Here is a 27,615-nt window from a genome sequence, read left to right as displayed (position 1 = left end):
ATAAAATATATAGTATATGTGTATATAAATATATAAAAAATAAAATATGTATATATAAATATATATAATATAAAATATATATATATAATTTATATATGATTAAAATTAATATTAAAATTAATTAATATAATAAAATATGTATATATGCATATATATTATATTTTGCGTTGGTGTATTAATAAAAAGTGGCGACGCCATTGCGAAAGATCGCGCGCCGCCATCTCGGGGCGCGCCAGAGATCGCATGATTTATGGCGCACTGGGGTTTTGTAATTTCACAAATAACAAAGTGACTCAGACCTGTCGCCCGCGAACCCAACGAACCGTCGACGACCCTCCACCCCGCGGATTATTCGCGAGCGAATGCGAACGGCGTCCACCTTTCATGTCAATCGAGTTTGTCAGCGAGGGTTTCGCTTTATCCTGATATAGAGTTTGACGGGGATCCTGAGATCGCACCCTCTTCCTCATTGTCGCGACACGACGGAGAAGCGATCGTTAATTTCTTTGCATCTTCTGGGAAATTTCGCAAAACTATAGAAGGTAAATAAGTCTGTTTCAGCCGGTGACAACAATATTCTTTGTCAAACCGTTAAAAAGAGAGAATGACTATTGAAAAACACTATATATTGAAGAATGTATAATTTAGCTTATATGATTAATATTTAATGATGACAGCTATAGTATTGTTGTATAGTTAGAGGTAGAACTAAATTAGGATGACAACTGTCTATTTAACTATAATATTTAATATAGCACTTGATATAATGATTTAATATAGCACTCTTGTAAGTCTAATGTAATATTAATATCTCTCACTTCTTCCAAGTCATCATCAAATGTCTTTTGTATAGGTATAATGGCTGACGAGCAGTTCTCCTTGGTATGGAACAGCTTTCCGAGAAACTTATCTTCAGGCCTGTACACTCTGCTGACAGATGAGCAACTTGTGGATGTTACGCTAGCGGCTGAAGGTCAAATCTTACGAGCACACAAACTGATATTGTCAGTTTGCAGCACATATTTTAGAGAGCTTTTCAAGGTATTGATTCGACAGCAGCAATAGTGGTTTTGTCATATTTTCTCATTGATATATATTTTGTATGTGTAGGTAAATTCGTGCAAACATCCTATTGTCATACTGAAAGATGTCAATTACCGAGACTTATCGGCTATGCTGCATTTCATGTATCAGGGAGAAGTCAATATAAAGCAAGAAGATATTGCTAGCTTCCTTAAAGTTGCAGAGACCCTCCAAATAAAAGGATTGACTGCAGAATCAGACGAAGTATGTATTATAATTTGTATGTTGAATCTTTTTTTAAATACAGAATACCTTAGGCAAAATAGTAGCTTTATAGAACAAAGATGAGAAGAAGACACTCTGTGTAAATTCTATCAAAACAATCAAACATGCCCATGAATCTCTTCATGAAGTTGATCACTGCATTGCAGAAACTCGGGACTCTCGGAAGAAACGTCGAGGACTTTGAGGATCGTTTCTTCGACGTGGAAAGGGACAAAAGTGATCCTGGCACAAATGACACAAATGTTTCCGCTATCGACAGACTGACACATCACATCGTGGACAAGGAGCAATCGAGTCGAAACACTTCGACGGAAAATTCGACAGGCGGAAGCAGACAATTCACAGAACAGACATCGAGTGTCAGTTGCCATCCACATAGTTGCACGGAAGACGATTACAATCTCCCGGACACCCTGACAACGTTCAGCGAAACGTGCAGAATCGCTGGCGAACCGAGCGGAATGGAGGAGTCGCCTTTGGATTGCACATCTGACGTGATTCAGGAGACAAAACACGAGCCACTGGATTATAGGATGGATACGGATACGGAATCCAGATACAAATCGTGTACGACGGAGAAAATACTCTATAACTCCGAGGAGAATGCGCAACAGAAACAAGGTAGTGATCTTTAAACCCCCTTTCCTCGCTCCGTTGGCATTTAAAGTACTTTAAAGAAGGCGACGCTATCGGTAGATGACGTCGTCGAAACGTCAGCGAGCGTCCGGAGCTGAAACGCCCTTCGACAAAGAGAAAAGTTTGCTGTACCAGCGGTACATCGGCGCCTCAAGGTTTGACGCACTCTCAAGTGTTGCCACGGATGAATGTGTTACTTTGTTCTTGAGAATCATCACATGTTTGATTGCGATGCAAGTTCCTGAAGCACTTTTTATGCATACTTTTCAATTAACCCCCGGTATCCGGCCAGTATTAATGGCTCAGATCTCGCTATCACTTCAACAAATGATAATTTCTCTTTATTAAATTTCCAACGGTTCAACAAAAGATATTTATGATGACTGTTTAAATATATATCTTTGATTATATATTATAATTGTAATATAAATCGGTTCGCTCTTGTTACATTGCCGGGGGTTAAGGTCAATTTAATTCTATCTCTACGATCAATACAATATCACATTTTGCATGTTCACACGAATGGGTGTTTCAAATCCGAGCAAGCGATGTATCACGAGTTCTTATATATTCGGCATTTCACCAGACATCTCGTCTCATCATGAATGTTTAGAGAAAGCGATGTTATCTTACAGATTTTGCGCCAGACATGCAGTTAGTTCCCTACAATCAGAATTCACAAACTCAGCCGTTCGGTACGTTTTACATCTTTGTCGCATTATTTGCTTATTCACAATCTTATTCTCTCAGTTGCATGTTTAAGGGGAAACTAATTCGTAAGATTCAATTCTTTATCAGAATGAATGTGTATAATTATTTTCATATTTCATTGCTTGCAAATTGGTTTCTTATCAAAAGATGTTCCACCTCTCTTTCTTTCTAAAAATCGCGAAATTATATCTGTACACATACACAGTCTCAAATACAGCTGTTTCATTGAATATAATATTGCGCATACATAAAATGAACACTGTCTTGAATCAATTTCTTGAATGGAGAAGAAAGCACAAATTGTCATCCACTTTTTTTAAAATCAATCCCATAAATTTTTAATCTACGCAATGATGTCTCATATTAATCTTCAGTGTCTCATGGTGCACAATGCTTATGTACATGAAAATTCTTCCACCGTTCTTTCTCTTCCTGTTTCTTTGTACACTTACACACATTATGCCATGAAAAACGTGTTTCTCGCATTTGATATAACATCTCGGACAACCATCTCATACTTTTTTCTCTTAACAGGTCTCAACAACGTGGGATTTCGGGGCGATCCCGCGTACGACACGGCGAATCCCAGCAGCAAGGGTCGGCGTACCGTGAAGGGTATCCCTAGCAGCAGTTTGCCGCTGGAGACGACGTTGCGCGTCATCTCGGAGCTCGGTCCTACGCTGCGTATGGAACGCGGCAAGGTAATACGCATGTACGCGTGTCCGTGGTGCCTGCGTCACTTCACTCGCAAGGAGAATCTCAAACTCCATGTCCGATATATACACGGTCCGCTGGAAAGTCTCACGTGTAAGCTTTGTGGTAATAAATATAAGAACAGTAATAGTCTGCGTGTACACTCCTACCTCTATCACAACACCAAGCGGGACAAACAGCAACACGGCAAGTCGCTTACGGCCGACGGCGACGATGGCGAGGTTGCGTAAAGGGACAGAGTTCTCTTTTGAAGAGAAACGATTCTCTTTTCTCTCCGTTTTTTTTTTTTTTTTTTTTGCTATGAGCTCCCGCGTCCAGGGCATTGAACACTGACGAGTTGAGGCGAACGAGACGAGTTAGCGAGCGCTGCGAAGAGTGAAATTTGTTATATATTTATACTTATTTACCTGCGCAAATTAATCCGGCACGCAACTTAGATAATAAGTATCGAGTATTTCTATACGTTTGCTAGATAAGCGTAAGGTTTATAGAAATAAAGAACGCCTTATTGTATACACGTTCTTGCAGACCTGTCTATCTGTATTCCCATATCCAGCATCGTCCAGATCTCGCGGAACTTTTTTCTTTCTTTCTCATAATTCGTCGTCACACTTTTCTCTCTCATGTGTTGATGAATATATAACGAGTAGTTTATCTCTTTAATGTATATTACCATGTTACATAATTAAGAGATAATAATTTGTTCAAGATTCTGATTACACAGTCTTTGAGATTCAGAAGATTCCAAAAATTTAATTTTACAGCTTGTACAGAATAATTTTTTTATTTTTTTCAGAGGAAATCTTTTTAAATTTTCAAATCTAGAGATACAATTGCAGATTGGCCAAACAATCTCCTACTTTCTAAAAAAACAAGTCTATAAATAATCGAATAATGGTTGTAAAATTACAATATATTTCACATTTTGTTATTGATCGCAATTCAAAAACTATGGGAAAATGATATTGATTTTGGAAGCATCATTTGTCATATCGTATAACGCAGTTGAAATAATTTAATATATTTAATTATATATTATATATTTAATTTATATATATATAAAGCAATATATTTCTATAATAAAAATATTCTTATATAAAAATTACTCCAAAAATTTTTTTTAAATGATTTCAATATATAAATTAAATATATTATATATATTGTTAATTGGTATAAGTTCATGTGTTTGCAAATGTTGCTATGATAGCTCTGTAACATTATAAATAATGTTATAATTGCAGGAATATCATCTTTGTACAGCTTTTTTAAATAAGGAGGAAAATATCATAGCATTAGCTGGCACCTGATTGGTTGTCCACTTTGACCACAGCCAATTACAACGACCGATGCTTTTTCCATTTGGCCAATCAATCAGAAGATCTCGTGTTGAATCGACCAATTGGCGACGTGGACCATCTGATCACTAGCAATCGAGTGTGCGCAGACCAAGATAAACAATGCAATGGCCTAGTTTACATCGTGCACTTGATACGCGCATCAAATAGTAAATAACTAGTACATTCGTTCAGTTATTGGCTGATCAGCTCAAATTCACTACTTGATATGCGTATCAAGTGCTCGATGTAAACTAGGCCAATGTCCTAAATGTTTTCAAATTTGAATGTGCTTCGTCGAAAATTTGCTAGAATGTTCTCTAGATTTTTTCTTCTAGCGCATATTTTTCCGTGCTACTAAACGTTCTGTAATGAAGATTTACTCGCTTACAAGGATGAAATATCTGTTATGAAAAAGAAGAAAGACTTGGAAGAATTGTGTGGTAAACGTGGAAGTAAAATAAATAATTTGCATTGAAGTGATATATCAGATAAGTTTGTAAGAAAATGAAACGGTTAAAGACAAGGCAAACTATGAAACTAAAGTTAAAAACTTACATCATGAGACAAAGGCTGGAGGAGCAAGCAGGTGTGTTTTAATTTTGTTTGATTTTATACTTACTTTCTCTTATTTTTATATATTTTACCTCAGAAAAGGAGCTTGAAGCGAAACGTTTGCGTCAGGAGGAACAACGCGAGCAGAATCTGATAGAATTGAATGAATTAAAGGAACAAGCTTTCATCTTGGAGAAGGAGCTTTCTGAATATAATAACACTAGAGATCAATTGGTTAAAAAGTTGGATATTATAAACAAACATTTAATAGAGGTAGACAAAAAAGGAGAAATTAATTATAACAGGTTCGTATCTCGATTAAAATATTGCAAGAGTTGCAAATTTGTTTATAAGTTGCAATAAAAATTTGATCTTTTAATATTTTGTTGTAGAAATACACAAGAGACGAAAGAAGATATACAAGAGATACAAGAAAATGCACAAAAGATAAAAGAAAATGCACAAAAGATAAAAGAATATGCACAAGAGATACAAGAAAAGGCAGAGAAAGATGAAAAATACTTTAATTATCATAAAGCAGCACCGCAAAACACAGTTATTAATGCACCATCATTGTATATACCCATATTGCCACAGGTGAGTGGAATATTTTCTATTTTAATCTTAAATTTTGCATATTTTTGATATACCTCAAACTTTTATGTTAAAATGTTTGGTTTCTTTAGAATCCAGCGAAGACAACTGCTACAGACAGTGTATTACCTGCGATACCTTCGAACAGCCAATACTTCATTAATCGCAAACTATTACCAACCGAAGAAGATTTTTTTTTACCATCATGTACAAATGTATTTAAAAGTGTGAGTAAAATATTTTCTAAATTTAATCTTAAATTTTATATGTATTTGATATATTTGTATGATCATATGTGTTTTGATTTGCTTAGAATCTATATTGAAGACAATTACTTATAAACAATGTATCATTTTCTATTTAAATCTGAAATTTTACATGTTTCTGATATATCTCAAACTTTTATATTAAAATGCTTGGTTTCCTTAGAATCCAGTGACGACAATTGCTACAGACAGTGTATTACCTGCGGTACCTTCAAACATGCAACACTTCATTGATCACAAAGCAGCATTACCAATCGAAGAAGATTTTGTTTCATCACCATTATATGTAAATGCACTTGAAAGTGTGAGTAAAATATTCTCTAAATTTAATCTTAAATATATGTATTTGATATATTTATGTGATTATTATGTGTTTTGGTTTCCTTAGGAGTCACAGAGCAGTACATCTCTCAACGCGTCACCGTCCAGAGTAAATTCCGAACCATTACCTAGTAAGTGTACAAAATTAATGTCCCTTTAAAAAACTTGCGTGTGCATAAAATTATGTTTGCAGAACATAAATATGTGCATACGTACGTTATATCATACGTCTGTTATAATTCGTACGTTTAACTGAAAGAAACGATATTAAACATGGATATTTCGTCATATTCATGCCTGTACAGAAAATAAAAAAGTTAGAGAACATGATGACTGCAGAGATGAGTGATAGAAGAAGTAATATTGCTCTTTTTTCATTGAGAAAATGGAAAGGATCCTCATTTTTTCATCCGTCATTTCCTGATCCTTATACATTATAAAATAGAAATTCTATTTTTTTCTCATTTATTAGAAACGGATTTGCATACGCCAACGCAGCTTCCGTTAGTCCCATTTGAAAATATGAGTGGCGACTCTCACAAACACGTCTTAAAAAAATCCTCAGGATCAGAAAAGAAGAAAAGAAAATATAAGAAGCGGAATAAGAAGCCATTAAAAACAAGTAAGTATCAAATAAGTAATTTGTTTCATAAACCACAGATTGATGTTAGTTTTTTATATACTGCTTAATTTCACAATCGTATTTATAGCTAATGTACGCATGTCAAAAGAAAACAGAGATATTAACAAACAAGGTATACGTGGTGCTAATTCTATTGAGAATCAACAGCAGCCTCAGGTTGTAAATTATATAATTAGAATTAATTAAAAAAATATATATTATACTTTTTTCTTGTACAAAAGTATTTTTATGTAAAAGTAACGGTAGTTCACAATTCTCTTTCAAAAATTTCAAACATTTCGTATACAATAACTTAATTCTTGCATATATATTATGCATATTTTTTAATTTTTATTTTTATCTGTTAATGAAGGATGTAAGAAGAGGCGGAATTACTTGTTATTATCCTTATTCATGGTTAAATGTTCAATTGCCACCTAATCGCTGCCCATTTTCTCCTCTATACCCTGGTGTCAATGCTAACTTACGAAATTCTCCTATGTTTTGTACTCATGCAAACTCTTATGTCAGACCAAATTGTATGCCTCCTTTAACTTGTGCCAACCGAACTCCTTTATCGTTTCCTGCTATTTGCGTCGGTATTTCTCATCCCACTTCTTGTCTACCTCCCATTTACACTATGTCTCATGTTCATCCATCATTTTCTTGTACTTGTGTCAGCAGTTCTCATATCAAATCATCTTGTTTTTTCCCTCCTACTTATGCTTGTCATGCCAATCCAATTCCTTCTTTGCCTCCTCCTCTTTTTCCTTATCCTAGTACCTCTCGTACCAATCCAACTCCTTCTTTGCCTCTTCCTTCTTCTTATGCTAGTACCTCTCGTACCAATCCAGGTCCTTCTATTACTTCTCATGCTAAACCATCTGCTTCTACCAAGCCACCTTCCCGCAAGCGATCTCATCCTCATTTCTCTGCTGTCATCCTTCCTGTTACTTGTGCCAATACTTCTCATACCAATCCATCTTCTTCTTCACATTCTTTTATTGATGTCAATACCTCTCGTGCCAATCCAACTCCTTTGCCTCCTATTATTTGTTCTATTACCTCTCGTGTCAATCCATCTCCTTCTGTTATTCAGTCCAATAGTCCTTCTCATGCTAATCCATCTCCTTCTATCAATCCACCTTACCGCAAGCAATCTTATCCTTATTTCACTCCTATCAGTCCCCCTCTGCCTCTTGTTACTAATACCTCTCGTGTCAATTCACCTATGCCTCCTATTACTTGTTCTACTATCTCTCGTGTCAATCCATCTCCTTCTGTTATTCAGTCCAATACTCCTTCTCATGCTAATCCATCTCCTTCTATCAGTCCATCTAACCACAAGCGAGTTTATCCTTATTTCACTTCTATCAGTTCCTCTCTGCCTCTTGTTACTAGTACCTCTCGTGTCGATTCACCTGTGCCTTTTATTACTTGTTCTACTACCTCTCGTATCAACCTATCTCCTTCTATTATTCAGTCCATGACTTCTGATACCAATTCACCTTCTTCGCCTGAAGTCTTAATTATTGATGCCGATGCCTCTTGTGCTAATCCAACTCCTTTGCCTCTTATTACTTGTGCTAGTACATCTCGTGTCAATTCTCCTTTGCCTCCTATTATTTGTTCTACTACCTCCCGTGTCAATTCTCCTTTGCCTCCAATTATTTGTTCTACTCCCTCTCGTGTCAAACCATCTTCTTCGCATTCTGTTATTCGTATTACTGTCATTCCTGTTAATCCATCTTCTTCTTTGCCTTCTTAGTTAATACCTTTTATATGAATTCATCTTTTCCTGTTACTTTTGTGCTCTTATATCAAAATATTTATTTTCTCTTCCTCAGTAATTCTTGTATCAACCGTATCCACCTTTTCTTGTTCTTACTGTCGCAAAGTAAACAACAATTGATCTCCTCCAGTGGCTACGGAAGGATATTACTCCAATGTCTTTCTTGCTGATTCCTCTTCATTGCCTTTTATTATTGACGCCAGTACCTTCAGTACCATGTTTCATTCATTAAGCAATTGTACACGCAACCTGACAGGACCTGGACTTCTTTCTAAAGATGGACTTCTTATTAAGAACGTACTAGAACGACTTATTTGACGACAGTATTATTCAAGATGCTGGAATTTATCAACAAATTAGATAGGAATAAGTGAAACTGTGAATTCTAAGTCAAATAAATCATGTAGTGTATTTTCAAATTTATTTTCATGCACTTGTATGCATTTAATTTGTCATAACTACCTACATTTATCCAACATCTTTAAAAAAATCTCACAAATAAAATAATTTTGGCTCCAAATAGTACATTATTGTTTTGAAAACAATTGACGTTATGAAAAGATTGACGTGTGTTTAAGAAAATATGAAAACTTCCTCTCTAAGCACAATAATTTTTTTCTTAATGAATCGTATCTTCAAGAATATGTGTGAAAATATATTATTAATTGTATTATATGTATAATAAAATTAAATTTTAAGGTAGAGGCTTAATCCGTGGTAGCGTTGATGATGCACGGCGGCGTGAAACGCACGTAACGTATGGTGTTCCAGATGTTGACGTACGTCGAAGACAGCGTGATCGCTATGCCAAGCGTTACTATGAAACAGCCGAGATAATTAATCACCCTCTCGAAGGCACATAACTTTTTCCTGTTCGCGGTCTCTTGTCGTGGATCATCGTCTGCAGATTTCGCGGTTCGACTTGTAGTTGGCTCCGTTGCGTCGATGAGAAGCGGCTGATCAACATCCTGAGTGCTAAGCATCGGGATTTGAATGATATCCCTCTTCTCTCCTTCATCTTCATCGTAGCAATCAACAAATTCGCTCGAACATGAATTCGTCTCGTCGTCCAAGTCATCGAAGTAGAGATATGCGTAGCTGTTGACAAAAATTTAATATCGAAATGTTCAAATAAACTTTATATATCTCCACTGTCGCCAAATAAAGTCGCACCTATCAATTAATTTAATGTTAATTATGTTAAAATGCTAATTTATTGGAAAAAAGTGGAGACCTGATATGAAATCAACCCTCTTCATTTTAAACATAAAATCTTGCTAAACGAGCAACAAAAAATCTGGACTATAATAATAAATTAGTACATTAATTGATAAATGCGACTATATTTGGCGGAGAGAACTTATTAATATGAATAGAACAATAAAAACTTTCAAATTATATATTTAAAAAATGTATATCCAAATATGTATTTTCTTTGTTTTAATTTTAATTCCTCAATTTTAGATAACATGTACCTGCGAGGATTATTCGTGGCACTCAGGAAACCGTAATAGATGGAACGCGAATGAGCTCCGGAGGCCATTTGCTCTTCGCTGTTGAGTCTCTTCCGAGAACCCAAGTAGACTTTTCCTTCATCGGTAGTTGATGCTCGAGTCGACCTACCTTCCAAAACCAACACTCGGCTATATATTAAAGGAGGCAACACGAAGACTAGCGAGCCAGTTAACGATCCACCGACGAGGGTCATGATGATGTCGAATCGTGATACCGATTCGCCCACAGCTACACTAAGTAAAACCACCGCCGATCTCATGGCGCATCGTTTCCATCCGAATGCTGGAAGAATTCAACATATGACGTGAGATTAATTAATTGAATTGTTAATTAATTCTTCGATAAATATATAAATAAGTTTGCTGCTTACTTCTCCGCACGTTCCAGTGATCCTCCAGATGTTGGAAGAGCGCCGAGTAGCCAATTACGCTGGAGAAGCACAACTGAAGAGCTGCTAACAGGACAGCGATGTCTGCAACTGCTCCTGACGGCATGGCTTCGAGAATATTGGCTGTCGTATTGCCACCGTACTTCCACACAGCTAGACAAACGGTAACGACGAACAAAGATCCGCTTGCTGAAAAGAAACAGTTAATGTAGAGAATAGCAGACAGGTATATCTATATATTTTATGAAAATTGAACGTATACTCTGAATAAGAAAGATCGTTCTGATATTGTAAAATCAATAATGGCGAATTTATTCGTCGAATGAAACTAAATGAACTGAACCGAAATAACTGAAATATGAAGTAAAAATATATACTTAAGAAAGAGTACAATATGGCTCTGTCAATCTCTCGCGGCTGACGCATATCAACCTGTATCGTCATCAAGGTAGGATGCACGTCGAATTGAAAGGCTAGCATGCCGTACCTGAAAGTTCATTCAAATTGCTAATTTTGTTTTCAATTAATCGATCGATCTCGGTTTCATGCAAAGGTGAAAGTGAACATTCATGTAATCGATGAGATACTTTTGATATATATTATTTTACTTAATTATAATTAAAATAAGATCTACGTATACCCGGAAATAAATTTATCCCACGTCGGTGAAGTGACTACTGGCGCAAAATTGGATGATGCTCGATCATCAGTTATGATACTCCACCATATTAATATCGCTGTTAAAGTAACCGCGATACTGGAGCACGTTGCCACCCATCTATAAAATAATTTAAAAATTATTTATAAGATAATTATTATTATAATATACATAGTAAGTAGATTATTATCTCACTTCATGTCTCGCGGACTGCCCAGCCACATCAAAGGACAAAGTAAAATGCCGACTACTAGCAACCAATAGCAAAAAGAGAGATCAAATCCCGATATTTTGAGCCCGAATAGGTGCAGGTTCTGCGAAGCTGAAAGATAAATTTAACAATAAAATATATATGCCATTGAAAAATAACATGGTACAAAGAAAGATACTCTTTATTTGTATCTATTTCTATTTAAAATACATAGTGGGGATAATTTAAATGGCGGAAAATAAATTTTAAAGCGAGACGAAAAAAATATCTACTTTTTTTATTAGTATAATACAAGGTGTTTTCTATTATTATATATAAAACTCACCAACTAGCAGATTCGGAATACCGCAACCGAAAACTGTCAGATCTAAGAGCAGAGTGACGATGGATCGTGCACGTGGTCCCATCGTCAATTCCGTCACAGCTGCGAGAGGGTAGCTGCAATTTCAATCGTCTCGAGATGTGGAATCTATTTCAATATGTGTCTCGTTGGAGAATGCTAATTAATAGATAGACGTGAGAAAGAGGTTCTAGATTTGTGACGCATTATAGACATATTAAATTTCAATGTTACATCGGTTCAATTTTAGTTCAGAAAGAGATGAGAGGGAAAAAGTACCGATTTTTTCGTGAAATCTGTGGATCCAGAGTACTCGCGATGATCCATGACTTCCCCAGTAGAATAGCCGTATAAATTTGTAAACCGAAAACAATGAGCACCAGAGGAATCCCATACAATCCTAATAATATAAGAGCATATATATTATATACTTTTTATTAATATATCGTTAAAATTTTACACAATGTTCCTTTTTCTACATATAAACACTGTATTAATCTATCAAAGTATGTGTAATTAAAGATAATCAAATATGTAGAGAAACTATTTAAAAAAATATTTTACTAGCATAGAAATCAATAATTGTTACTGACACTTTTTATTAATAATTAACTTATCGCATATAATATTGTAAATGTATACAATCCATACAAATGTGTGTGCTTATATCGCTTATAACTAATCGATCCTTCAAGTACATATTTTTAAAAAATTTAATTCTTAACTCTTTGCGACAAATATCTTTAATTTGTAAGTAAAATCACTATTTTTTTTTTCTTCTTATTTCGCAAAATACCTTATATAACCGTCTTCTCTTCGATGAATATTTTAGCGCAATTTTTTTTAATCTTTTAAAGGGCCAAGACTCACCGCATTGGATGATCGACCGCGGTAGCGCGATTATGGGGAACACGCCGAAGATGTCGACGATGCACAGAGTGGCGAAGAACAGCGACAATCCCGAATTCGCGTCCCTCCAGCACAACGGAATATTTTCACGGTTCATGCTGGAGCTAGCTGTTCACGAAGCCGACAGGTCCATCGCGGCGAGAGTCCGGACCGGTTCTTCTTAGGTCGCCAGCGCGCGACCACGGTAACTTGATATATCGAGTGCGGATCGGCTTACTACCGGGTGCGAGAGCCGCGAGGAAGACCTACAATATATGTGACTTTCGAGTTGAGCAAGCTGGCGCAAAGTAAATGATAGCAAAACGCTAATATAAGTTTTAATTAATATGTCAGTATATCATGTATGTTACAAGTTTTTATTTTAAGAGCGAATCGTCAATGTAAAATTTTCTTAAAATAACATTAAGCGAATATATATAAACATAAAATGAAAGATATAGAATTAATTATTTTGTAAGGAAGAAGAAAAATTTCTAAACAAGCAGAGAACTGAATAATGCTTTTACAATTACAACTTAAAGATATTTATCGCAAAGTTGAGAATATACAAAAACATTTGTACGAATTATGTACATTTGTGATGTTATTACATACAATAAGTTAATTAATTTCCTCTAATTATAATCTACCGATACAATTTAAAGCGAAATTTTTTTTTGTTATATAATTTTATTTTGTTTTTTTTTATAAAGATCTCTCTTTATAGATAAATGATTTATATGTTTATCTATTATTTTAATAAACGTGCATTGTTTTTTTAAATGAATTTTGCACGCACAATTAATATGTCAAATCGCGATAATTAATTAATAATTAATATATTGATAATTCTATGTGCTTTAGATATCTTTGGATTTATTTATGAAAAGAATATTGAAATTAAAAAGAAAACTAAACTGATATACTCTATAATCGGCTGTCAGTTTTATCAGTTATTACACATGTTGAAATAAAAATATTAATACAATAATAATTGTAAGAATACATATTTTCACAATAATTACAGATATTTGTGCACTCTTTTAAATTGTGAATCTTGATATGTTTTGGACACATTAATATGTTAAGAATATATTTAAATATCAAAAAATGCCTATTGAATATCACGCAGCTTGCTTCTTGTGAAAGTCAGATATATTGTATTTCTACAAAAGTTCTTCTATTACGCATAACTGGCAAATTCACATACAAATGATCTTCGATTTCTTATGTTGTCTCTTACATCAACATAGTCTCTATTTATGTCGTTGATTTAGCAATTGCTGATTTACAAAATTCTCTGGTCCCTAAGACGCGTTCGTTTGTATATATATAACATACCCATATTAATAACTCTAAAACTAAGAAAAAAAGAAAATAAAGAAAAAAAAGAAAAAAAAAGAAAGCCTAAAACTCAAAAAATAATTCATATCTTTTGTGATTTTGTAATCTTAATCTTTCTAACACGAGTGCGGTGTAATTATACATAAAATTTGCGCACTCTAATAATAATTATAATCAACAAGCAAAAATGATCAGCTACATATATTTTTATCAGTAGATATTCTCCTTCTTCCTTAATTATTTTATTTTTATATTTAACTTAATTATTTTATATTTTTATAATTAACGATTAATACAGTACAATGATTAGCATTATTCATCTGTCTCGTAAGCGGGCGACGCCGGCGAGTACGTGGGACTCGTAGGAGAGTATCCTGGCACCGGTGGCGAGTACGTCGGACTCGTCGGCGAGTAACTCGGGCTTGTGGGCGTGTAGGTGGGACTCGTGGGTGAATACTTGGTGCTCGACGGCGAGTATTGCGGACTCGTGGGCGAATACGTCGGACTACTGGGCGAGTAGTTTGGACTACTGGGTGAATACCGGGTACTGCCGGACGCGGTGTGCTGCGGCGAGCTCGGCGAGTACGACGGACTCGTGGGCGAGTACGTCGGACTGGTCGGCGAATACGTGGGACTCGCCGGCGTGTACTGGGGCGACGTGCCGGCGAACGACGGTGAGGTAGGCGAGTAGCTCGGGCTCGTCGGCGAGTACTTGGGACTGCTGGGCGAATAGCTTGGACTCGCGGGCGAGTACTGCGGCGAGCTCGGCGAATAACTGGGCGAGGTCGGTGAGTAAGAGGGCGAGGCGGGTGTGTAATTGGGCGAGCTAGGCGAATAGCTCGGCGAAGTCGGTGAATAACTCGGACTGGTCGGTGAATAACTCGGACTTGTGGGCGAGTAACTTGGACTTGTCGGTGAGTAACTTGGACTCGTAGGCGAGTAGCTTGGACTCGTGGGCGAGTAACTCGGCGAGGTCGGCGAATAGCTCGGACTCGTCGGCGAGTAACTTGGCGAGGTAGGTGAATAGCTCGGGCTCGTCGGCGAGTAGCTCGGCGATGTAGGTGAATAGCTCGGACTCGTCGGTGAATAACTCGGGCTCGTCGGCGAGTAGCTCGGCGACGTGGGCGAATAGCTCGGACTCGTCGGCGAATAACTCGGTGATGTCGGTGAGTAGTTTGGACTGGTCGGCGAGTATGTCGGGCTCGTGGGTGAATAGTTCGGGCTCGACGGCGTCATGCTGGGAGACGTCGGCAGATACGCCGGCGACGTGGGAGAGTAACTGGGCGAGGCCGCGCCCGCCGGTGACATCGGGAATGGACTCATGCTCGGTCCCGGACTACCAGGGCTTCCCGGTTGTGGTGAATAAGCAGAATACGCGGGCGACAATCCTGAAGCGTCCGACGCGCCCGACGGCGAGAAACACGCACCTCCTGGTGTCATGCCGCTGCTCAAAGCTATAAAAAGAAAGGAAATAATTAATATTCGATTTTTTCTACTTCTTTTCTTTCTTCTTCTCGTTTTTCGAGTATAATCTCATCTTGGTTTTTCTTTTTCTATATCGAGATTTCATGCAAAGAGAGATTTTTGACGTCGAGACTTACCCGGTGACATGCTTGACGCCCCATAACCAGGAGTCGCTCCCATCCAAGGTGTCATCTGAGGACTCATACTATTGGATATACCAGTTACGCTGCCGAAGAACATTCCAGCTGTTCCCATACCTGCGCCAACCGCCATAGGGATCTCGATGCCGGATTTGCATTTCTCAGCATCCAATAATAAGTCAAAACATCCTAAACAAAACGCACAAAACCATGATAAACATCATATTATTTATATACACAACAAATATAGTAAATAATTATTAATCCATAACGTTTCGTAAAAAGATGTATCGCATTACCTGTTCCAATGCGTGGAAGTTGTCCCATTATAATGTTTTCGGATACTCCTCGCATTGGATCTACCTCCGCGTGAGATGCGGCGTCCAGTAATACGTCAACCGTTTCTTCGAAGGAACATCTGAAGCAATTAATAATTTTGTCTCATTAATCTTCCATCTGATCGCTGAAGAGAAAACATAAGAATTTGCGAAATGCATTCATGCTGACCTCATAAGAGCACCGGTATCCTGTCTATTGATTCCGTGACGTGTAATCGCCATGAGATGACCTTTCGCCGTCATGACATCGCAAAGTAAGGCGAGATGTCGGTAGTTGACGTAGAGACCGTAGAACTGCAACACCGCATTCATCTCCTTCTCCACCGACTTTCGCACGGCTTCAATACCGAGAACTTGGAATATCTCGCAGATATCGTTGCTGAACGTCCGCACTGGATCCACGTCCCTTTCGCTCAACACTTTCATCAAGCTCGTCCCGTCGGTTTCCAAGAGCCATTCCGCGATGGCCTTGAATTCGCCCGTTTCCGTGATAACGATGCGTTTCTTGGAGTCCGTCTGCGGCAGATGCATGTAAACCTTGCTAATAGCTTCGATACCCTGGAATATCCGACAGAAAATTTCAGTTAGTCAATGGTAAAAAGCTAAAGATGCTAAATAATCTGTAATATATGACGCATCAGTCTGATTGCAACGTACCTGTAGAGTCATGTCGCTGAGCATATTGGCCTCGATGCAACGCAGGAACATGTCGTCCTCCATTTTGTCCACAGTCTCCTCGTCCGTGTCCTGGAACTTGTTGTCGTCGCTGTTCATTATTCGGATCCGCAGCACCAGCTTCTCGGCGTTGTCGTCGTTGAAGATGCAGTTGAGATCGTCGCCGAAGCCGGCGTTGATCTTCTCCGCGATCTGCTCCATCGTTAGTTTCTTATCGGTCATTCGCTTCCTGTCCAACTCGATGCGCAGCAACCAGGGAGATATCTTGGTAGGATCGAAGTCGGGCATCTCGTAGTACACGTTGACAAATTCCTGATCCTCCGCGATCACCGTGTTCTGCGGATCCGGATCGTAGTAGATCGCCGTGTTGGCCGTCACCTTCTTCAGGGTCGTGTGTTCCAATCGGCAGAGCACGTTCTTCGCCTTTTCGGCGTCTCGCGCAGCCGCACCCGTCAGGAATACCGTGAGCGACGGCGCTTTTGGCTTCTTACTGATGTTGATGATCTCCTTCAACCTCGGCACACCAAGGGTGACATTCTTGGATGACACGCCGGCGAAGTGGAATGTGTTCAGGGTCATCTGAGTGGCGGGTTCGCCGAGAGACTGCGCCGCTAAGGCGCCCACCATTTCGCCCGGCGACACCTGGGCCTGCTGGAATCTGGTTTCGATCTCTCCGATCAGCCACTCGAAGGCCTCACTGGACAGCCTGAATTCCTCAGAGACGCATTTCGTACATAGAGTCGACCTCACCAAGCATCGGAATAGTAAGGTCGCGTTCTCGTTCGCCTGTTTGCTGAGCCTATCGTCCCCGGCGACGATGATACACTTATCCAGGAGATCCTTCACTCCCTGGATCACCCTCATGGGACTAAGATCGGTCGGCGCTCGCTTGTTGATGTGGAATATCTTTTGCACGTTCCAAATCATTCTCTGTAGGTTGCAAGGTAGCACAACCTTGGACTCGCCGCTTGGGAAAATCTCCCGTAGCACAGCGCGATCCTTGTTCAGCTGCTCCCACTCTCTCTCCAGCTCGGAGATCACCTCGCCAGAGCCCATCATCTCTCGTACAATGTCCTCGTTGAATATGCGTCGTAGGTATCGCTCGTTGGACGGATCGAACTTGAACTTCTTCTCGAAGGCCTTGTTGCTCACCTTGACGGTGGGCAAATTTTGGAACTCGACGGTCTCGCCGCAGAGACCGTCCTCTCCGTAACGCAGCTGGATCAGTTGACCTACCGAATTGCGCACGGTGCCGTCGTAATGAACCATTACGGACTCCATAGCCTTTATCAAACGACGCTGGATGTAACCGGTCTCGGCCGTCTTCACGGCGGTATCGATGAGACCCTCACGACCGCCCATAGCGTGGAAGTAGAACTCCGACGGCGTGAGACCGGCGAGGTACGAGTTCTCGACGAAGCCGCGGGACTCAGGTCCGTAGTCGTCCTTGATGAAATGCGGAAGCGTCCGCTTGCGGAATCCGAAGGGTATTCGTTTACCCTCGACATTCTGCTGACCCACGCAAGCGATAACCTGAGAGATGTTGATGTTGGAACCCTTTGAGCCAGATACCACCATAGCCTTTAAGTTGTTGTATTCCGTCAGAGATTTCTTGGCGGAGCCTCCGGTCTTGTCTCTGGCGTCGTTCAAAATCCTGTTCACCTGATTCTCGAAGGTCTGACGCAACGTGTTGCCGGGTGTAGGCTCCAATTCCATGTTGTGCGCCTTCTGAATTACCTCTATCACGTCCTCCTTGGCCTTCTTGATCGCTTTCTGAATCTCCAGGTATGTCTGCGGATCGGCGATGGTATCGCCGATACCGATAGAATGACCCTCCAGCAGCAACCAGTTGTTGATGACGGTCTGAATGTTGCCGTAGAAGCGTCCGCACACGTCGTGGCCCAGCTCGAGCATACAGATGTGAAGCAAAGAGCCGGCTGATGTACCCAGGGTCTTCTTACAGAGGATACCCATCACCAACTCGCCGTGTTCGACCATTACCTTGGTGTCACCGGGTGAGATCCACTTGTACGGACCGTCGTCCTCCTCGTCGGGATGCGTGCTGTGCGTTCGTATCATGTTCACATTTCCCGGTATGATGAGAGAGAACAACTGCTTGCCGGTCCACAGTGGCTTCGGCTTCAGGATACACGGCTGCGGCATCTTGCCGTCCCAGCTGGGAAGAAACATGAGCAGATTCATCATCTGCTCCTTCTCGATGAACACGTCGCGCTTCGTCATCTTCCTCACAGCCGTCAGGGTATCCTGCACGATACCCATGACCGGCTTGTTCGCCTGTGGTGTAATAATCTGTCGCGGCGTAACATGAATGTTCTCAACCTCCGCGCGGGTCTCCATCGATTGCGGCACGTGCAGATTCATCTCGTCCCCGTCGAAATCGGCATTGTACGGGGACGTGCAGCTTAGATTCATGCGGAACGTACTCCACGGCAGCACCTTGACGCGGTGACCCATCATTGACATCTTATGCAGAGTCGGCTGACGATTGAAGATGACGAGGTCACCGTCGCGGATGTGTCGCTCCACCCGATAGCCGCACTGCAGATGCAGATCCGAGGATTTGGGATGAAAGCGTAGATCGATCCTCTCGCCGTTGTCGCGAACTATGTACTTGGCGCCGGGATACTGCGAGTTGCCGCGTCTGACTAGCACTTGCATCTTGTCGATGTTGAACGGCGTGACGATCTCGGGAAACGTCAGGTTCTGCGCGATGCTACGCGGCACCCCGACCTGATCGATGCGCAAGTTAGGGTCGGGCGTGATGACGGTACGCGCGGAAAAGTCCACGCGTTTACCCATCAGGTTTCCACGAATTCTCCCCTCTTTTCCCTTCAGCCGAGCCTTGAGCGCCTTGAGCGGTTTGCCAGATTTTTGCATCGCTCGCGGCATCCCGGGCATATCGTTGTCGACGAGTGTCGCCACGTGAAACTGTAGCATCTTGATGTTCTCCAGGATCACATGGGCCGCCGCGCCCGACTGCTCGTTTCGTAGCAGCTCGTTGTTCGATTTGATGATGTCCGCCAGTTTGTGGGTCAGATCGTCCTGATTCTTGGCGGAACCGTACATGATGACGGCAGGTCTGACGGACAAAGGTGGTACCGGCAGCACCGTAACTATCATCCAATCTGGTCGAGCAAACTTTGGGTCCATTCCCAGGATGAAGGACTCCTCGTCCTTGATGTGTTTCAGAATCTCGAATGCTCTCTCGGCCGAGAGTACAATCTTTTTTTCTTGCGAATCTTCGTTTACGTGCTTCCACTCCGCGGTGACGTCTAAACCGGATCGTCTGAGATTAGGCTGATATCTGCCGCAACCGCCGTGACCAGGTTTTCTATCCATCTGCTGTTGAGTCTCCGTGTTCTCTTTGTTAATGTCCATCTCGTCTCCGCCTTCGCAGATGCTCTTGCTTTTGCATAAATCGTAAACAAACGCCAGTCGCTTCCGTGGCTGTCCCTTTGTCTTCATGACGATTTCTTTGATCTTTGGATTATGCTGTAAATTGAAAATAACATTGATCAAAAATCAAACATTCATTCTCTTTTGCATCATTCTTTCTTAAAGATCATAACGTAATAATTTCAAATTATAAAGTATTAGGTATTTAATAATTTAATTTAAACTATATGTAGTATTTAACAAAAAATTCAAAAAAAACTTATAATTAAAATAAAAATATTATTTTTTTTTATAAAAAGTACTAAGTAACTTGTAAGATAAACACTTACAGGGCTGACGAGCAATTTGGAGCAGTAGAAACAAACGCATCTTAATATCTTTATAGACTTTGTAATAAATCCCACATGAAATACTGGTTTTGCAAGATCTATATGACCAAAATGGCCAGGGCACTCTGTCATATTGCCAGCGCATGTCTGACATCTTGAATTTCTGTCAATGACACCTTGCCTGGGATCCATGAGACCGCCCAGTTTAGGGCGGCCACCTTCCATAGTTTCTGGAAATCGTATGCCGCCATCTGTGACTGACATACGACGCTGTAAAATCACAAAAACATAATCTTTTAATATTTTGTACAATTTAAATTTAAGCAAGAAATATATAAATTTGATTTGAACACAATATGGGACGATTCATCGCAAAGTTTTTGTACTTGATGGTTACATATGAAGTATTTAAATATTAATAAATGTTTATTATAAAATAATTTCAGCTTCTTTACAATTCAACGCACAATGTACTGTATATGAAGAATAAAAATAACATTTTTTCCCTTCTTTCACATATATTCTAAATATATATAAAGCTAAATTACTTTGTCAATCATCTTGAATATATACTTGTATTAAAAATTACACGTTTACATGATAACGGAGCATCCGATACTTTGAGACAATTTGAACGAAAAATATAAGTACCTTAAAAACTTCAATTGTTCATCTGCAAAGCTAACAGTAAAATAAATACATTAAATCAACTAATTTTCAATATTTACATATGCTTCTCTTTCTCAAATATTTTTCCTAAAAACTTAACAATTTCTTTATCGTGTCTTTCAAGAAACATTTTCGGTTTCATTTTTTCTTCCAAAAACAATACTCGGTAGACAGACACATTAATATTTGTGTACTTTAATCTTTCAAAAACGGTGACAACACCGTGCATGCGAGTAACATATTCGCATTGCATAAGATTGCTTAGAACGAGAATTTTGATCGTCGCGATAAAAACGTCCTTGAAAAGAATGACATTTTTACGGGTGCCGCGAAACGCGCACGATCGACTTACTATCTCGTCCGGCGAAAGGATGCCGAATTGTACACGCTTCACCGTCCGCAGAGGCGCTTTGGAGTCGGACGTAGCCATTTTTGCCACAATTATTCACAGCAGCTTCCCCGGACGCCTTCTGCGTCGAGACTCCTCAATTTCTCAACTTTTCTTCCGTTGGAGAGAACGTCATCCCATCCCCCTCTCCGCGCTCGGTCATGAACCAACTATCTCTTGATGGGCTATCGCTAGAAAGATCTCGCGTTATTCCCTAGCTAGTAAATAATCGCCGATATATAAAAAAATTAAATTAAAATTAAAATTAAATTAAAAAGCAAAATTAACTGATCAAATTATTAATTAATTAATTAATCAATTTAAATAATTCAATTAATTAATTGATAATTTCATTAATTAATTAATAATTTTATTAATTAATTAAATAATTAATTAAATTCATCAATTAAATAATTGATTAAATTAATCAATAAAATAATTAATAATAAAGATAATAAATAATTAATAATAAAGATAATAAATAATTAATAATAAAGATAATAAATAATTAATAATAAAGATAATAAATAATTAATAATAAAGATAATAAATAATTAATAATAAAAATAATTAATAATTAATAATAAAAATAATTAATTTAAATAATTAAAAATAATTAAATTAAATTTATTTATTAATTTATTTAAATTTAATTAAATTCTGAGCGGTTATCATCGTTCTGATTGGTGGATTCTTATTGTCCCTAGGGAGCAACAATATGGCGCGTCCAATCAGAGTTCGCTGTCTGTTCTTTCCTCGAAATTTGTCAAGAAAAATTTCCCTCACGCGTCTCTAGTTACTTCTCGCGTATTCGACGACCCTAGACACCCAGTTCGAAGCTGATTCGCGAACTCGCGGGGTCAGTGGGGTCGGCCATCTGCTTCAGCCGCAGCCGAAGCCACGTCATATTTTGTGTGCCGCTTGGAAGCGAGCTGAAAGCTGAACGAGCTGGCTTTCGTTGGGTTCTGACGTTAGAATTACGTTCCCGCGACCTCGAACATGAATATATTTCGGCTGCTGGGCGATCTATCGCATCTCCTAGCCATTATCGTACTCCTCCTCAAGATATGGAAGACGCGGAGTTGCGCCGGTGAGTTGTCGCGATGTTGACGATACTCCTCGCGTAGACGCGAACGTGGATGAACCTGATGTATTTACCAAACCCGTACGAGGGCCGATTGTCGACGAGCGATCATCGACTTGCTTGATCTTGTTCGCAGGTATCAGCGGCAAGTCGCAGATCCTCTTCGCCATTGTTTACACCAGCCGTTACCTAGACCTGTTCACCACATTCATTTCGCCGTACAACACGTTCATGAAGATCGTATTCATCGTCGCGTCCCTCGCCACGGTCTTCTTGATGTACGTCAAGTTCAAAGCCACGTACGATCACAATCACGATACGTTCAGGTAAAGAGCCCCTCCGATCCGATCAGATGATCCTGTCTCCGGACCGAGACGTGCGACAGATTGTGACTCTTTCTTCGTTGTAGGATCGAGTTCCTGGTTTTACCCGCGCTCGTACTGGCTTTGCTGATCAATCACGAGCTCTCCTTCGTAGAGGTCCTATGGACATTCAGCATTTATCTAGAATCAGTGGCGATATTACCGCAATTGTTTCTGGTGTCGAAGACAGGCGAGGCGGAGAGCATCACCAGTCACTACCTGTTCGCGTTGGGATCTTACAGAGGCTTGTACCTATTCAACTGGGTCTACCGTTACTACGCCGAGGATCATTACGATTTAATCGCCATAGTCGCCGGATTGGTGCAGACAGTTCTCTATTGTGACTTTTTCTACCTCTACATTACCAAAGTACTGAAGGGCAAGAAACTACAACTACCCGCTTAGCTTCAGTTAAAGAGTATTATCCTCTTGTATCGGAGAATTTCATTCGATTTGCCTGTCCTCGGCATTCGCCGAATCGAGATAAGTCCGGGCAGACCTGGGAGGCTCGTGGAACGCACATGCAGTGTATGTTTCTGCCAAGCGTGCAATATCTCGCAGCATATTTCCACCTGTCAAACATTTTCTCTCTTCCTACCCTCATTCGTCATCCCTCGTACGCTGCCTCTCGCTGGGCTCTCTTTCCAGGGTGAGATCTAAGTTGCCTCTTTTATTCTTTCGTACTTCATTTCAAGCAATATATACATAATTGTAGAATCAAAATAAACCATTTATTTTATGAATTTAGAAATTTGACAAGATAATCGGAGATATAAACAGAAAATAAATTGTATAAATCACAGAATTTTCATTGATCTTTACAGTTTATATGGTTGTAATTTTCAGTAATAAATATAGTTATTAATTAAATATAATTATATATGATAATACAACACTATATGTCTCTTGTAAATTTTTATCGGAGAATATCTAAGATGAAAATTTTGGTGATTCAAGAAGAACGTAGAGCGATATACTTTACCAAATTGGAAATATGAACCGCTTCTTTAAGAGTTGTCGAGCGATTCTTTACGTATACAATACCATTCTTAAGACTAGTCCTATTTACAGACACGACGAACGGTATTAAGCACATTTCTACGATTTGTTCTGCATTCGTTAATATGGTAGATATCCCCTTCGCTCTAAGTATATTGTTTAAGTATAGCACAAAGCGATTTAAATCTTCTACATCAGTCTCAGTCTGCTCTTTATCTATATGGAACGTGGTTTTATACGGAGATAACTTGGGATGGATGTAGTTGCTACTAGTTGACTCGTTATGACTGTCGCAGAGTAAAGCCAGACAGCCCCAATCCAAGGAAGCGACATGTTCGATCATATGCAGGTCCGCAGCATTATCTTTATTACTTTCAGTCTGTAAATAAATATCTCATTTAAACAATTCTTTTCTTTCTCTTTCTCTTTCTCTCTCTCTTTCTCTCTCTCTCTCTTCCGCGACATTTCATTAAGAAAAAAGTTACGTACCTGAGGATATAATTTACGTATGGCAGGATAATGAGTAATCGTCTCCACGGTGATGTTTCCAAAGGGGAACTGCGCCTCTATCTCCGTCACGTCGAGATTCCTCGCCTTCCTCGCCTCGGCCAGGACGAACCTCGAAGGACACTGGGCGAGTTTGCGCCACCAAACCTTGCGCTCTCGTTGCTCCTTGTGGAGCAGACTCTTCGCCTCGGATGCGTCGACGATCACGTTGACCTTGAGGATTCTGTGGGAGGACACCTTGGCCGACAAGAGGGACTCGTTCCAGGCGCTCTTCGATATCGCGGCAAGGGTGGCCAGGGCGAAGGGTAGCGGCTCGTCCAACGAGTTGCTCCGCAACAGCTGCAACGTGTCTGCGATCGGCTGCGTGTCGCACAGGAAGACGTTGTGACGCGGCATCGTGACGCAGTGGGTGAACCAGTGCTCCTCCAGGTTCCTGAGCAGCAGTTTACCCTGGGGACCATACATGAAAACAGATTTCTCCGACAGATTGAGAAAGTGCGGGCTGACAGCCCTCAGCATAGCCTCCAGACTCATTATCGTCCTGACCCGGGTGACCTGTTCGTCGTCAGGGGCGCGACGAAGTACTCCTCCTCCAGCACCTCAGCGTTCTTCAGGATCTCCCGCCGATCGACCTCGTTCCGGGCCACGTCCTCTCGCAGACGAATGTGACTGTTCTCCAGGGTGCTGTACATCGGACGCACCGATTCATCGATGCGGACTTCTCGCAGCCGCTCGGCGAAGGCTACCGCCTCCTCCAGGATCCGTTTACTCTGCTCGTACTCGAAGCCGACCAGCGCGAGCCTTTCGAGCCTCCTGATGGTCGCCTCGTCGATCACCGATGATGGGTCCTTGGTATTTTCAACCACTTCTTCTTCTTGATGTCTAGCTAGAACTATCGAAGAGTGATACGTCTTGGAAGACGCGATTGAACGCAGAGGAACTCTGACACTTTTGTTGAAGAGTCTGTACGTCTGCCGTAGCGCGTCCATGCTCGACGATCAGCTGATCGGTACTTTTGATCTTTGTTCAGTCTATCTAGCTTTCCATAGACGAAAGAATTGATCTATCTCTTTTGATTACACTTTCTACATTTGCAATCTTTCTCTTTCTTCTTCGAGATGTGCACCTATTTAAGTGCACTTGTGAATCTGGTTTGAATTGTCAGATTGTTATCAAATCGCTTGACTCTCTTATCGCAATTTTTATTTATTTCTTGCAATTGCAATATATTCTGCTCCCAAGGTTGATATGTCAATTGTCGAGCAATCTTGATTGGCTGCGAGCAGGAGAAACTTTTGGGGACACTAATTCCGAAAGCCAATCAATACGTCGGAATCTGTCAAACATTTATAATTTATTATCATCAGCTATTATTATTAATTAATATTATTATTGATATAACGCGAGCGTATAAAATACAAAATAATAAATAAATAGATACATTTAATAAGGAGACATCAGTAATTTTGGATCTGTCATTTTCGAACGCGTGATGACACAGTCACGTTACATATTTACATGACGCGTATATGCGACTTGTTCTCGTATCTTGTTATCGATTGCAAGATTGACGTCAAACATGTGCGACGTTACATAAGTTAGTAATTACCCCTCATTTGTCACAAATATTGGATTTTAATCTTAAGATTGACAGGATGCTTCGTATGCTATGCGCACATATGATTGCGCACGACATGACATCATGATCGATATATCAGGTATCGATTGTGACGTCATGTCGATTCGACCTCTCCCAGGTTCAAAACTTGGGATGGCATAATTTTTTTTTGTTTTTTATTATTTTATATGTATATGTTATATGTATTATTTATTACGTAGACATAAATATTCGGCATATATTTATTGTTTTTTAGATACGCATATATCTTCTTATATATTTAAAATGTATAAAATAATCATAATATAAATAAAATATTTTTACAGAGAAATATTTTTAGAAATATTTTTACTTTTTTAAAAATTTATACATTTTTTAAATTTTCTTAAATAATCTAATAATGTTAGAATACACACTTTTCATAACTTAATACGGAAAACATTCGGATTAAAAATTTAAAGTGTATGAATTTTTAAAAAATTAAAATATTTCTAAAAATATTTCTCTGTAAAAATATTTTATTTATATTATGATTTTTATGAAAAAGGAGATCAAAATCGGTAAAGAGTCAACCGCGATCTCTCCTTGAAAGTATTGTTAAAAAGTTACAGAATAGGGGTGCAGGGGCAAAGTCTTTTGGTAAAGTTAACGGAGTTTAGCACGGACTCGAACCAGGGGCAAAGTGTGTCGGTAAGGGGCAAAGTGTGTCGCACAGAAATGCCGGTCTTGCTTTTTTCAGACCTTTGGCTATCTGTCTATTAATCTGTGGTGATGACTCATCAGAAATTTGACACCGATATTTTGACAGCTGTCAGACAGCCATATTTAAAACGATGAAATGTAAATTATTTTTTAATAGTCACGATGCATAAATAATATCTAGACCCGACTCCGAGCCCGGAAGTGAAGGATTCCCGCCTTCTAGATGCGTCTATGCCATTCTGCACCAATCGGAGTCCCATTGTGCCTTATCACTCTCTCTCTCTCTCTCTCTCTCTCCCTCTCCTCTCTCTCTCTCTCTCTCTCTCTCTCACTCACTCTTTTTTCCCTCTCCCACTCACTTTTCCCTTCGGGATAACGATTAGACGCATACCGAGTAACATCGATCCCGATTTCTGGAACGAGGTCACCACGCAAGGGGCAACGATCGCCAGAAGACGATCCCATCGCGCGCCTGTCATCGCCGTGTTGTGTTTACGTCAAGTGTTTACGTGCAGACGTAAATAAATAATATAGGAGAGTTGGCCAGGATCCAGGATCATCCAGGATCTTCATTCTTATTCGTTCGTGTTTTCGCGTTCCCCACAGAACATATACTATTGCGTTCCCTAGCCCTGGTAAAGTCTACTCTGGAAATCGACGCGTCCGCTTCCCCTCGTCGCCGTTTTCCCTCTCACTCTCGACCGAGGGAGAGAAAGAGAAGGAGAG

The 27,615-nt window shown here is 39.8% G+C and overlaps 7 protein-coding genes across 17 annotated transcripts; 3 read left to right on the top strand and 4 right to left on the bottom strand.

The window, feature by feature from the left end:
- Positions 1-134: 134 nt before the first annotated feature.
- Positions 135-3,890, top strand: LOC145933670 (uncharacterized). Of its 2 annotated transcripts, XM_083033635.1 has the most exons (6): positions 138-542; positions 854-1,041; positions 1,111-1,287; positions 1,455-1,929; positions 2,580-2,639; positions 3,190-3,890. In XM_083033635.1, exons 2-6 carry the CDS (start codon positions 859-861, stop codon positions 3,597-3,599), a joined length of 1,305 nt encoding a protein of 434 aa, XP_082889761.1. In that variant the 5' UTR covers positions 138-542; positions 854-858; the 3' UTR covers positions 3,600-3,890. The 2 variants fall into 2 exon arrangements, with proteins under 2 accessions (XP_082889762.1, XP_082889761.1); XM_083033636.1 differs by lacking the exon at positions 2,580-2,639 and having other exon boundaries at positions 135-542.
- A 974-nt stretch (positions 3,891-4,864) lies between these two features.
- Positions 4,865-13,874, top strand: LOC145934432 (uncharacterized). 6 transcript variants are annotated; one of them, XR_014425026.1, is made up of 10 exons: positions 4,888-5,292; positions 5,356-5,563; positions 5,651-5,855; positions 5,945-6,079; positions 6,282-6,422; positions 6,507-6,570; positions 6,885-7,061; positions 10,318-10,672; positions 10,756-10,920; positions 12,823-13,874. XR_014425026.1 is itself a non-coding variant. In XM_083034834.1 (9 exons), the coding sequence occupies exons 1-9, from the start codon at positions 5,211-5,213 to the stop codon at positions 8,827-8,829; spliced, it is 2,496 nt and encodes an 831-aa protein (XP_082890960.1). In that variant the 5' UTR covers positions 4,865-5,210; the 3' UTR covers positions 8,830-8,838. The 6 variants fall into 6 exon arrangements, 5 of the variants coding, with proteins under 5 accessions (XP_082890960.1, XP_082890961.1, XP_082890963.1 ...); XM_083034834.1 differs by lacking the exons at positions 10,318-10,672; positions 10,756-10,920; positions 12,823-13,874 and adding exons at positions 7,150-7,238; positions 7,435-8,838 and having other exon boundaries at positions 4,865-5,292; XM_083034835.1 differs by lacking the exons at positions 10,318-10,672; positions 10,756-10,920; positions 12,823-13,874 and adding exons at positions 7,150-7,238; positions 7,435-8,838 and having other exon boundaries at positions 4,866-5,292; positions 6,912-7,061.
- Mah (solute carrier family member mahogany) lies at positions 9,561-12,971 on the bottom strand. 2 transcript variants are annotated; one of them, XM_083034840.1, is made up of 9 exons: positions 12,836-12,971; positions 12,245-12,365; positions 11,951-12,063; positions 11,610-11,736; positions 11,397-11,534; positions 11,134-11,243; positions 10,739-10,945; positions 10,329-10,650; positions 9,561-9,951 (listed from the first exon to the last, which is right to left on the bottom strand). In XM_083034840.1, exons 1-9 carry the CDS (start codon positions 12,969-12,971, stop codon positions 9,561-9,563), a joined length of 1,665 nt encoding a protein of 554 aa, XP_082890966.1. The 2 variants fall into 2 exon arrangements, with proteins under 2 accessions (XP_082890966.1, XP_082890965.1); XM_083034839.1 differs by lacking the exon at positions 12,836-12,971 and having other exon boundaries at positions 11,951-12,124; positions 12,245-12,729.
- Positions 13,875-14,403: 529 nt separating the features above from the next.
- Positions 14,404-21,772, bottom strand: Rpii215 (RNA polymerase II subunit RpII215). Its single transcript, XM_083034833.1, has 7 exons — positions 21,582-21,772; positions 20,561-20,830; positions 16,797-20,327; positions 16,309-16,697; positions 16,101-16,219; positions 15,799-15,990; positions 14,404-15,651 (listed from the first exon to the last, which is right to left on the bottom strand). The coding sequence occupies exons 1-7, from the start codon at positions 21,657-21,659 to the stop codon at positions 14,510-14,512; spliced, it is 5,721 nt and encodes a 1,906-aa protein (XP_082890959.1). The 5' UTR covers positions 21,660-21,772; the 3' UTR covers positions 14,404-14,509.
- A 694-nt stretch (positions 21,773-22,466) lies between these two features.
- Kdelr (ER lumen protein-retaining receptor) lies at positions 22,467-24,468 on the top strand. Its single transcript, XM_083034251.1, has 3 exons — positions 22,467-22,707; positions 22,838-23,027; positions 23,111-24,468. Exons 1-3 carry the CDS (start codon positions 22,617-22,619, stop codon positions 23,466-23,468), a joined length of 639 nt encoding a protein of 212 aa, XP_082890377.1. The 5' UTR covers positions 22,467-22,616; the 3' UTR covers positions 23,469-24,468.
- On the bottom strand, positions 23,859-25,103 carry Dnapol-gamma35 (DNA polymerase subunit gamma-2, mitochondrial). The gene is made up of 2 exons (XM_083034249.1): positions 24,552-25,103; positions 23,859-24,441 (listed from the first exon to the last, which is right to left on the bottom strand). Exons 1-2 carry the CDS (start codon positions 25,101-25,103, stop codon positions 24,016-24,018), a joined length of 978 nt encoding a protein of 325 aa, XP_082890375.1. The 3' UTR covers positions 23,859-24,015.
- Gatc (glutamyl-tRNA(Gln) amidotransferase subunit C, mitochondrial) lies at positions 25,103-27,416 on the bottom strand. 4 transcript variants are annotated; one of them, XM_083034255.1, is made up of 2 exons: positions 27,281-27,416; positions 25,103-25,905 (listed from the first exon to the last, which is right to left on the bottom strand). In XM_083034255.1, exon 2 carries the CDS (start codon positions 25,556-25,558, stop codon positions 25,103-25,105), a length of 456 nt encoding a protein of 151 aa, XP_082890381.1. In that variant the 5' UTR covers positions 25,559-25,905; positions 27,281-27,416. The 4 variants fall into 4 exon arrangements, with proteins under 4 accessions (XP_082890381.1, XP_082890380.1, XP_082890379.1 ...); XM_083034254.1 differs by lacking the exon at positions 27,281-27,416 and adding an exon at positions 26,179-26,264; XM_083034253.1 differs by lacking the exon at positions 27,281-27,416 and adding an exon at positions 26,088-26,246.
- Between the last annotated feature and the right edge of the window lie 199 nt (positions 27,417-27,615).

This window comes from Prenolepis imparis, unplaced genomic scaffold (assembly GCF_030444845.1).
Source record: "Prenolepis imparis isolate NDT839.2.m4 unplaced genomic scaffold, iyPreImpa1.0 SCAF_3, whole genome shotgun sequence".
NCBI classification, from domain to species: Eukaryota; Metazoa; Arthropoda; class Insecta; order Hymenoptera; family Formicidae; genus Prenolepis; species Prenolepis imparis.
The sequence above is the reverse complement of the archived record's forward strand: the minus strand, read 5'-3'. Positions and strand labels throughout refer to the sequence as shown.

Bases quoted from the DNA above. Each gene is read 5' to 3' on its own strand.
- Gatc (XM_083034255.1), bottom strand. From the start codon at position 25,558: ATGGACGCGCTACGGCAGACGTACAGACTCTTCAACAAAAGTGTCAGA.
- Dnapol-gamma35 (XM_083034249.1), bottom strand. From the start codon at position 25,103: ATGAGTCTGGAGGCTATGCTGAGGGCTGTCAGCCCGCACTTTCTCAAT. The intron at 24,442-24,551 runs GTACGTAACTTT...ATTTATTTACAG, and splicing joins TACGTAAATTATATCCTCAG to ACTGAAAGTAATAAAGATAA.
- LOC145934432 (XM_083034834.1), top strand. From the start codon at position 5,211: ATGAAACGGTTAAAGACAAGGCAAACTATGAAACTAAAGTTAAAAACT. The intron at 6,080-6,281 runs GTGAGTAAAATA...TGGTTTCCTTAG, and splicing joins GTACAAATGTATTTAAAAGT to AATCCAGTGACGACAATTGC. The intron at 6,571-6,884 runs GTAAGTGTACAA...ATTATAAAATAG, and splicing joins AAATTCCGAACCATTACCTA to AAATTCTATTTTTTTCTCAT.
- Kdelr (XM_083034251.1), top strand. From the start codon at position 22,617: ATGAATATATTTCGGCTGCTGGGCGATCTATCGCATCTCCTAGCCATT. The intron at 22,708-22,837 runs GTGAGTTGTCGC...TCTTGTTCGCAG, and splicing joins GAAGACGCGGAGTTGCGCCG to GTATCAGCGGCAAGTCGCAG. The intron at 23,028-23,110 runs GTAAAGAGCCCC...TCTTCGTTGTAG, and splicing joins CACAATCACGATACGTTCAG to GATCGAGTTCCTGGTTTTAC.
- Mah (XM_083034840.1), bottom strand. From the start codon at position 12,971: ATGAACCGTGAAAATATTCCGTTGTGCTGGAGGGACGCGAATTCGGGA. The intron at 12,366-12,835 runs GTGAGTCTTGGC...TTATATTATTAG, and splicing joins GCGGTCGATCATCCAATGCG to GATTGTATGGGATTCCTCTG. The intron at 12,064-12,244 runs GTACTTTTTCCC...TTGAAATTGCAG, and splicing joins CAGATTTCACGAAAAAATCG to CTACCCTCTCGCAGCTGTGA.
- Rpii215 (XM_083034833.1), bottom strand. From the start codon at position 21,659: ATGGCTACGTCCGACTCCAAAGCGCCTCTGCGGACGGTGAAGCGTGTA. The intron at 16,220-16,308 runs GTCAGCATGAAT...TAATTGCTTCAG, and splicing joins GATACCGGTGCTCTTATGAG to ATGTTCCTTCGAAGAAACGG. The intron at 15,991-16,100 runs GTAATGCGATAC...CGTTTTGTTTAG, and splicing joins ACTTCCACGCATTGGAACAG to GATGTTTTGACTTATTATTG.
- LOC145933670 (XM_083033635.1), top strand. From the start codon at position 859: ATGGCTGACGAGCAGTTCTCCTTGGTATGGAACAGCTTTCCGAGAAAC. The intron at 1,288-1,454 runs GTATGTATTATA...ACTGCATTGCAG, and splicing joins TGACTGCAGAATCAGACGAA to AAACTCGGGACTCTCGGAAG. The intron at 2,640-3,189 runs GTACGTTTTACA...TTCTCTTAACAG, and splicing joins TTCACAAACTCAGCCGTTCG to GTCTCAACAACGTGGGATTT.